General features: G+C 32.1%; 1 protein-coding gene across 3 annotated transcripts in view; it reads left to right on the plus strand.

Moving 5' to 3' along the window:
• Positions 1–11187, plus strand: part of LOC126745406 (protein roadkill) — a 35390-nt gene extending 24203 nt beyond the window's left edge. For all 3 annotated transcript variants that reach the window (XM_050453246.1, XM_050453247.1, XM_050453248.1), the window contains 2 exons: positions 1711–1853; positions 7246–11187. In XM_050453246.1, coding sequence (XP_050309203.1) covers positions 1711–1853; positions 7246–7390 — 288 coding nt within the window. In that variant the 3' untranslated portion in view covers positions 7391–11187. The remainder of the gene's footprint in view (positions 1–1710; positions 1854–7245) is intronic.

An 11187-nucleotide genomic window follows, 5' to 3' on the forward strand; every position in this document is an offset into this window, starting at 1 on the left:
TGCGAACTCAACATTTTCTTTGCTTGCTGCTTCATATGGGTCACATCCAAATAAAGAGAACCCAGGGCTATTGCAAGACAGATCAGCTTTACAACTTGCCTTTTTTTACACACTATATGAGCCGAAATAGATTTTTGATCATAATGCGGTGTTTGCATTTTTCAAAAAATCCCAATAGAGGAGAAGCTGAACTTGGGGATCGTTTGCATACAATAAGATATATTCAAGATTTTCTAAATAACTTAATGGATGAAATTTATTATCCTGGTAAAAATGTATCTCTGGACGAGTCAATGGTGTCATGGCGAGGACGATTGAGGTTTCGCCAGTATATTAAAAACAAGAGACACAAGTATGGAATGAAATTATATATCCTGAGCGAACAAATGTTGTATTGGCATTGATGCAAAACTATTTAGACAAGGGGCATAGTGTGTTTCTTGACAATTTTTACAATAGTTATACCCTTGCAAATGCAAGACTTTTATCACTGGAACATTAAGAAAAGATAGGAAAGAAAATCCCAAAGATGTAGTTGAGGCAAAGCTCAAGAAGGGAGAAGTACTAACAAAATGTTCTGAAAATATAGTGATTGGAAAGTGGCTAGATAAAAGAGAAGTTTTGTTTATTTCAACGGCGTTTGGCGGTAATTTCGAATATGTCGAAAATAGAAGAGGTGAAAGAAAACTAAAACCTAAGGCAATAATAGAATATAATAAAAATATGACGGGAATAGACCAAACACTGTCTTATTATTGTTCCGAAAGAAAAACTCTAAGATGGTATAAGAAGTTGTTTGTCCAATCTTTGTCAATTGCCACATTGAATAGTTTTCTATTGTATAATAGACATTCTTCTAAAGGAAAACTCGATTATTATGATTTCCGACACACTCTTGTAAAACAACTTCTTTCTGAAGCAAACGAAACCAATAAACAAGTAACTATACCTAAAAGCAATGTTGCCAGTGAACATCTTCCTTTGAAATTCCAGAAAGATGGAAACGGAAAGCAAATTAGAAAAAGATGCAGAATGTGTTACGTTCACAAAATTAGAAAAGATAATTCTTCGGTTTTTTAGAGTGTTTGGCAGCGAACGTGTTAAGCAAAATTTTCTATTTGCTTTTCCAAATTATCTGCTTCCCATCACATCACGTTTCTCAGTTAATATAATGGGTCCATCAATGATTGGCTGAACGCAATCACCGGTCCATCGTATTTTCGTTTTGGTGGAATGGTGTGATCGAAATGTTGACTTTGACATTTTATAATTTTTTTTTTAATACTTTTTGATTTGATCAAGACAAACAGGATAATTAACTTTTAACTGCATTCATTCAATTTACCCATTCATCAATTAATCATTTCATAAAAAAAAAATTAAAGAAACTTAAATCTGATTATCCGACAGTAAAGGCACGTCTTGTGGCAATGTCGAAATTATAAAAATGCCACATTTTTATAAGACATTCGTAAAATACATTACGAAAAAAAAACTATTTACTGAAACGCATATTTTTTGAATTTAAAACATTTTTAAAATAAAAAAATCAAAACTTCAAAACAGGTAAATAAAGGTATGGCATGTGAATCATCAAAATATTTGGAATTTTGTGCAGAATCCAAATCGAATTTATTCCAAATTACAGACTCGCACTGCATAATCGATAAATATAGAGTGTAAGTTAATTACAAGTATTTTTTTTTCTAGTATGCACTAGAAAGGTTAAAAGTAATGTGCGAGGAGGCGTTGTGTTCGAACCTTTCGATCGAGAACGCGGCGGAAATATTAATTTTAGCCGATTTGCACAGCGCGGACCAGTTAAAGGCGCAGGCGATTGATTTTATTAATACGTAAGTATTTTTCCTTTTCTTTTTTTTTAATTTCAATTTGGAATAATATAGGAATAACCATTATCGCTTATCGTTATCTCTACTTAATGAAGGAAAAGTGACTTTATTGTTATATTTAAAAGTGTTTTTATTTTCTCCGTCAATATAAAAGTGGTGGCTTAAATTAGGGCAGTCCTAAAACTTAAAACGCGATTCGGAAAACATCATCAATATTATTTTTAAATGCAAGTACAAATATACAACGTTTATTTCCAAATTTAAAATACTTTTCCAACCATTTTACTATTAAATAGAAAATGTTGAATAAACTGAAAAACCCACCGAAGTTCATAGACCAGTTTTGGGGTGTTTGCTGTATATTATAGATTGTTGTCCACAGAACCAAGTACAAAAATAAGTTTTAGTTGGGTTAAAAGTTATCGTTTTAACAGGGTCTATTATCCCAATCTTTGTACTAAATTCTTAAATGTTTTATGTATCGTTGTTGTCATTTGTTCCCTATATCCTCATTTTGTTTTTGTATTTTTGGTCTATTCTCTGTTGTAAATACTTTTCAAAAAAAAATTTGATATAACCTCTAAAGGTTTAATATGTTTGTAGTAAGTTCCACCTTAGCTTGTGATCCAACCAAGACGTAATATACTCATCTTAGTTGCATGACATCAAGTATATCTTCAATTTTTTAAACACAAATAAAATATATCGAAGTTTTTCACTATTTATATGGCAATTCCATTTACGGTATCCATTTATTTCAACACTGTTTTATTGTAGATAGTTGAGTGGTTTTTCTATTCCAGGAAATTAAGCAATGATTCTTGTTTTCAGGCACTTAGTGATTTTTATTATAGGTATTTAATTGAAATCTGTATTGTTGTGACGAATTCATAATGAGTTATTTATTTTATTGGGTATTAAATAATTAATTTTAAAGAAGTAACCTTTGAATTTTTTGTTATCTTTCAAAACAGGAAAGAATTTTGAAGGTATTATATAGTGGACGATTTGCAAAATGAGTATATTTTGTTTATATTTTTAATTTTACTTTAATTACCTTGATAACGGTAGTAGATATAACTACCGAAATGCTGGTTCAAATTAGGTATTTTTTTTAAAAGTACGCCTTCTCGTTGTTTTTATCGTTTTTTAATTTTAATATTCATAACAAAGTTAGGTATGATATTGAAAAGAAGAAACGAGCTCAGAAATTAATAGATTTAACCTCAGCTCCTATTTATTATACCTCAAGTAAATTATTGTATTTAAAACTTATTGGAATTAAATGAAATTAAGTATATCGAACTGTATCATTATTATAGATTTGAGTTCATGTTTCTTTTAAATACGTGAATATGTCTATTTTCTTGTTTTTTTAATTTTTGAGCGTGTGAGATAGTAATTTCTAAATTGATTTTTGCTATAAGTGACGTAATACCCAATAAAATAAGTAACTCATTATAGGTATTTAATCTAATTTCTTTCTTTCATCGGAATTTAATGTTCTATCTTATTTCAGGCATTTGAAGACATTTTAAATGAATCGTGAATTTCGAAAATGGCTTATCTCGCAAAAACGTAATTTTCCAGGAAAAGCTAAAAAATGAATTGCTTCTGACAGATTTGAACTACGAAAATATGAATTTTCCTAATATTCACAACCTTTGTTTGACATCTTAACCTTGCCAAATTTTTTTCTTTTCAAATAAGTATACATGGAGAAAATGGACTTTAGAATTTTCCGAGATGAGCCGTTTTCGAAATTTAAGCACCACTTGAGAGGTTATATAATCACAAGAACATTAATAAAGAAACTTCAACTTTATTTTTTAAAGAAAGATACAAAAAACTAAAAAAAATCCTTAAAGATCAAAATTTGTTTTTGTTAATTTATTTGGAAAATAATAACAAACAAAAAGTAACTCTGCTAAAAGTCTTGTTCGATGGCAGCTCCTGCTTCTCTGTCAGTAGTCGGCCAGCTCAAAATACTATCGTAAAAGTCTTCATATTCTGCAGGTATATACTGCCTCAACTTTTTCAAGTCAGTCATTTTTAAGTTATTTATTGGCAGTTTTGAGGAGTAGCATGGAAAGTCTTCAACAGTAGGAAGATTAGCACAAATACCTTTAGTTTTTGAAAGGCTACAAGTTTCAGTATTAATTTTGCTGTGAATGAAGGGGCGGCATAAAACTTCTCCAGGCTTTTCTGGATTAAAGTCAAATTTATAAAAACTTGAAACTTGAAAAGATACTTTGTTTTCTTTAGCAACTTTTTTTCCATAGCATCTTTCTGATAACGGTTTTGCTTTAAAGTGTACTTTGCAATATGCCTTGAAATCAATGATATCGGTATAAGTTATCGTTTTTACACAAAATTTGTCTGTTTTAGTGCTACTGAGTATTAAATACTGCTCGTGAGTAAATAAACGATCTTCTCTTTTAATCTTACGCTTTATGGTTGCAATATCTCTATCAAAGTCATTAAAGGAATGACCTCTTTGGGGAAAATAAAGAAAAACTTTGAAATTTCGAGTAAGTGACAAAGCGATAAAATATTTTTATTTTGCCCAGGACATCCGTCGCAGAATAAATGTAATTCTGTAATATTTTCAGGAATATTTTTACATATAAAGTCATTTAAAAACGAAGCTACTTCGTTTGGTCCCTTCAACGCTTGACCCTCGTGATAGGAATACAAAGTTGCCTTCCCCGTTTTCATATTATGTACGTAGAATTCGTATACCCAAAGTTGGCGGTAATAAAACACTTCTTGGACTGGAAGTACTGGCAGTGGTAGATTCTGCATATAATCGAAAGACAATCCGAAAATGGTACTGCCATTCTCGTTACATTTTTCTGTAATAGCTTTGGCTTTATTAAAAAACTTCGATGCCCGACGCTTATGTAGGATTAGCTCCGCACTGGCGACCCTCTTGGCATTATCGTTTAAATGGGGATTCTTCAGCTTAACGCTAATTTCTTCACATTTTGAGCACATATCAATTTGTGGCCTGCCAAATGCCAAGTCAAAATTTACATTGAAATAATTTCTAAAAAACTGATAATTTACTTTGCTTTCTGGATATTTTGCCGAAAATCTCTCATGCAATATTGTCACATTCAAAACAGATGATAAGTATTTTTTTACAATGTTGTTTGAATAGTGAATTTCTTTAACAGGAATTGACTCGCTAAAGTTGTGAATTAAAGCACATATTTCTGCGGGCATTACATTGCTTCTAGACCCGGCAGATTTTCCTCGCATATCGTGGGGGCTTTTATTTGCAATTTTTAGTAGTCGAATTCTCTTTATTCTCTTGTCGGTAACACCATGCAAGTTTAGAAAGGCTACTTTACATACTTCTTTTCTATTTCCATCTGCTTCGATAAAATACTTATAAGAGTAACTCTTTGGCTTACTAATTTTATCTTCTTGACGTTTAGAAGTATCCTTCGCAGGGAACGCCTCCATCAATCCTTTAATATATATGTCCTGTTCATCTTTGGTATTAAAACCATTTATGCGATTCAATATTGCTTTTTTGGCATCATCGGAAAGATCGAAACATTTTCGAATGCACCTACAAAGATAAAACTATTTTTTCACAGAACCATTTTTGTATATATTATAATTATATTGAATATAATATCTACCTACTAAATAAATAACATTATTTATCTACCTCTATCCACATCTCCTATTATTTTTTAATTATGTAATAGAACATAGGTATACACTTAGCTACAACTAGGCCCAGATTTCCTACAAGGAATATTTTTACCCACGTGGTTTGTGTGTGCAAGTACATTTTTATACATTTCACTATTTCTTACTCCTCGCTTCTTTTTCTCTACTCCTGTATCTGCCTCGTCCGAACTACTAGACTCACTCATTGTTTAGAAAAAACTAGTAACGTTGAACAAAACAGTACCCAAAATATGTGATTGTTTACTAATTCAAATGACAAACTTGACTTACACCAACCAACTGTCGTAAAGCGACTGAAACAAGCAAACTTTACGATGCCTATACTCCAATAAAATTCACGTCTTATAAAAATAAGAAATCCTCTTTTTGGTTCGCTTCATTTACTAAACGCGCCGCAATGCATTACGAAAAGGACCCATCTCAGCGAGATGAGTCCTTTTCGAAATTTTCTTTAAAAACCACGAGTTCGTATTTGTAAGAACAAAATCAGATATGAGCCCTTTTCCTTTATAAAATGTTGGCCTACTACTGAACCTGACAAATTTGCGGAAAAGTCAAATTTGATCAAAATCCGAGTTAAGTCCTTTTCGAAATTCACGATTCAAATATTTTCGAGGCATTTTTCAATTCAGTCTAACCTAATATTTTCCAGACATTTCGAATAATTTACTATGGTTTTATAGCACTTTTTGACACTGACAAAAACAACTAAAAAGCCAAAATAACAACATTTAATTTAGATAGGTATTTCTTTAATCTTACATTTTATCGCCATTTTTCGTTCAAAATTGCCTATGTAACCACTAGTCATTAACCTTTGTAAAAAAATGCGTTCTTTCTGATTCTGCACTAAAAAATGGTGGTTTCCATTTAAAAAACAATATTGATGACGTTATATCTTTTTTGAGTCACCCTATATATTTAATTTCCACGTAGAAAAACCCTAAAGCAAATATTAAAATCGATGAGTTCGGGCATTTTTTTGAGAAACGGTCCATTTAATTTTTAATGAATTTATCCGCTAATTTAAGGATGCATTGCATAATGGTTTGGGAATAATTCTACGTTATGTTTCAATGTTTGATTAAGCTGTATTATTTATTACGTTCCTTATAGTTGTCACTTATTATAAATAATTTAAACATTTAAGGAAAAAGTCAATATAATATTGGGGAAATCTTTTCCCCACAAATAAAATGTTAATCCTATAATTTCAGGAGTGATGCATTTGCCGAAATGCATCACTCCTTATTAACACACATTTATTTGTTTATTTATTTACACCCCATAACACTACAGTCCGATGGTTCTCTCTCACTCGCTCCCAGTACTCAGTAGAAATCTGCTAATCTCATATTGTTCAATTTTGTTATAATTTTAACTGTTCACTAGATGTCGTGCAATGTACCATTTAAGTATTGTTTGTTATTGTTTACAATTTGTGTATGTGTTAAGTAACTCAGTATTTTACAATTTCATAATTTTACCTGTATTTTTTATGTCACCTGTCAAGAAAAAAATGTTCGTATATGTTTTTGAACTGTTTGTAATATATTTTAGAGCCTGATGATGGCAAGAACACTTGCCGAAACGCATCACTCCTGAAATTAGAGGATTATCATTTTATTTGTGGAGAAAAGACTTCCCCCATAAACTTTTCAATATTTAAACATTTTCTGAATTACAGGCACGCCACGGATGTGATGGACACCCCGGGCTGGAAATCGATGATCCAGACGCACCCGCACCTGATCGCGGAAGCTTTTCGCGCATTAGCGACGCAACAGATCCCGCCGATAGGACCGCCCCGGAAACGCGTGAAACAAAGCTGAAGAACCCCCGCGGTAGAAACGCGACCCACGAACTGACTGTTCAATTATTGTGTTCAGAGCTGAGCCTGTCAATATTTATTAGATACTAAAAAATTAAAAATAAAATCCAGCGATAAACGACATATTGACGGGCCTCAAGCTTAGGATTTAATTCGACGCGTCCACCGTGAGGCGTGACTTAATATCGTATCGTAAACAAACAAAAAAAAATTAAACCAGAAGCTTTTGTGTATTCTTAGGTTGTTATGAACTGAAGTGATTAATAATTATGTTTTCCGTTCGTTTCCTAAAGTATGGTGAAGTAAAGAGTCGTTAATCATCCAAAATGAAATATGGGAAGTAATAGTTGCGCTATTCAACCAAACTACCTCATTGTACTTTCTGGAGTCATTTCGTTTTTTATGTGTAAGCAAAAATTTGCATCGCGAAATTGTTACGTATGTATTTGCTATATTAGTATGATACCTTCCCATAAAATATTGCGCTTTCCCGTGAGAGCTGATAAGAAATGGTCTATTGTGTATATAATTTTTAGGCTTGTGACGAAGAAATCGGCAAACAAGTGATTTTCTTTTGTCGTTGAAGTTTCGATAATGTCCTTTTTGTAGAAAAAAATACGGTTTTACGGAATGTCTCTGTAATACACACACACACCCACATACAAGCCCCGAGGTTAAAATTAGCCAATTAAGTTCGTTCGAGGATGAACCCGAGGAGTTTCTTCTTTTTGATATAAGGCAAAAAACACTTAATTTATAAACTTGAAGATTTTGGGTTATAAATTAATCGGTTATTTCAGAAACCACATGCATCGGAAATTATATTTATTTATTCCATTTATTCGTAAACCACATACAACAATTTATTTTTACAGGCCAAGGTATATGTAATAAAATGATTACAATCAAAAATTATAAAACTGCAATTACAACCACATATGAGTGCAGACATTACAAAACAAAGTAAAAACTTGATTAAAAGTACTCCTTAAATAATTAGAAGGCATTCCTTTAAAGGTTATTTGATACTTGCCCTTTGAAATGTAATAGATCAAGAGCCTTAATACCTGTTGGAATACAATTATAAAACTTTGTGACTAAATACCTGGTTCCATTTCTGGACCTTTCCAAGGCGGTTAAAATCTGGCACAAGATCTCTACAGTTTCTAGTTACATAGTTGTGGAAGTGTTCATGAGAGAGATTTAAGTTTTGACGGACATGCAGCAAGTACTGTAGAAAAATGTAAACAGAAGGTAAGATTTGAAGCCTCTTAAATGATTGCCTGCAAAATTCACGATATCCCAGTTAGGATACGAGTGAAAGAAAATTACTGGTATGCAGAGATGTAAAGTTTGCCACAGTTTTAAATAAAAATATCTGACTGGACAGTTTTTTTGAAAGCTTAACCAATACCATAGGCACCAAGAAATTTAGCCTCTTTTGCACACTTTGAGAGAATAGGACACTCAACTGTATTATGTCTCAAGGTGAAGTAAGTTTGTAAAATTTGCCAAAACCACTGAAACATTGTTTTCGGAAATCTGAAAGTCCATGTCATGAATATGTGAAGACTAATAAGGTGTTTACTGATTTCCCTCGTAAAAAGGCCAAGTCATTGATAAAAAAAAAAGAAATAATACAGGTCCTTGTGACACTCCATCCTTGAATGGTTTAATATCAGATTTATTCCAACATATTGAACTGTGTTTGACAGGTACGACTCAATCAACTTAACTGCTTCAGAATGAAAATCATGAGTATGAAGTTTTTCGAGAAGAATACTACGTGTACACAATCGAAACTTTTTGTGTCGTGTACAATTTACCATGAGACTTGGCTATATCATTATTGGCGCAAAGTGAGAACGCATTGGGAGAAAAGAAGATGCATATTCAGCGTTTGTACCCCTAAAATATATCGCGACAAGAACCTCTGATTTAAATTATTAAATCGCTTAAAAAGTTTTAAATTAAATAAAAAACGCGGATATGGGTAAAAATTTACTAGAAGGTATTATTGCAATACCTTCCCTAACTTTACCATAACATTTACAACTTGTCTTCAGACGTAGAACCAGGTGGGCTCATTGATATTTCCACGTTCTTTGACTTCTGATGGGGTCCTATCAATAGTTCGAGCCGCTGGAATCATAAAATAGTGCCGAATTTAATGGCAGAATGGCAAACGGCACTTAAAAACCATGAAAACAACCAACAAAGTGTCAGAAATACATCAATTGTAATTTACCTATAACAGTGCAAATTTGTTGACATTCTCCAATCGATTTCAGCACACTCGTGGTTTATCCAATCATTACCTTATATTCCGTAAGAAAACTCGTGATTCAATTCAGACAAGACCTAGAGTTAGTCCAGGACGTTTCAATTTTGCTGTATATTTTATAGTAATTCAAGAGTCACTTACTTAAAGTTAAAACCGGACAACTTTAAGTGTGTTGTCCTTAATGAAACTTTATTGGTTAATTTTAACAATGCGATTCAAACAAAAATTATTTATTTGTTTTCGGTTATATTGTTTGTTTTTTCCTTATAAACACTAAGAAATATACGCCTGTAAGTCAGTGAACCATTACAATCCTGAACTAAAATACAACAGAATCAATCATGCGTGATTTGCACTTCAATTCAATATCGTAGAATATGAGAATAATTCTTTTTTGCTAAGGAGGGTAAATTCGGTAAAGGGTGAATCTCTTACAAACACAAAGTGTTTAGAATCGCAGCGAATGTCTGTCTACTTTTTGCAAAAATTCAGGAACCAGTTCAAAACTCTTTATATCAATTCTTAAGGTGAAAAAAGGGAAAACATATTAAAGTGAGTAGAAGATAAATTAAATTTCATAAGCCCAGGCAACTGCACCATCAATTCAAATTTCTATCTCAGAAATATAGATTTTAAATTAATTGAGATACAAATTCATTAAAGAGATTAAAATGAATTTATAGTTCCTGAATAGCTTATTGACATGGATACACCACCCTAAACGTTATGATCTATCCGGATCTTAACCAAAAACACAATTTTATTAAAATATAGACTGCAGTGTCACTTGAGAGAAGTTGATAATTTAATAATAAAATTTCTATTAGCGGCTTTCCTAATGGTTAATCTACGTATACAATTTCCAAAAGACTATTCTGTATAGTGCACTGCTGACAGTACACTTCTAGTGGAAGTTAGTTGGAACTAAATATTCCTTCAGTGTCCCAATAAACTTAGATAACACCGAGGTCCTTAAAGAGGTAAAGGAAAAGAATGATCCAGGATTCTTTTGGTTTTTTTTCTGGAATACCCTGTGTATGTGTCAAGAATTTGTACGGTATTAATCTAGGATCTAATTAAGGAGTTTAAATAATTTAGGTAGGAGCGCAGTTCAGACAGTCGACACACATTAATTTCCACCCTGTTTTTGGTTCACTGACTCGGCTAAATCGAACGCAAAAGGGAACATTTGAAAAAACTAATTTATTTTAGACGTAAGCCTCGACTTATAATAATAAAGTCGAATTGGATATTGTGATCCTGCATAAATAAGTGATCGTACTATACGTTTAACTCAAAAGTGGTACAAAGTCTGGTAGGATCTCGATTAGTGTTCTGGTATATGTTATTGTATAATAAATATTTTTCGTTCGAATTATGGATCTAATAAATTTTAATATGACTTCGGTTCTTTTAGATTACGATTTGTTAATTTTTCAGGAACTCCTTTCGTGAATTTTTCTGTGAATATGTAAATAATAATGAAACAATATAATAATTGTCTTTAGCTAAAA

Source organism: Anthonomus grandis, chromosome 15 (assembly GCF_022605725.1).
Source record: "Anthonomus grandis grandis chromosome 15, icAntGran1.3, whole genome shotgun sequence".
NCBI lineage: Eukaryota > Metazoa > Arthropoda > Insecta > Coleoptera > Curculionidae > Anthonomus > Anthonomus grandis.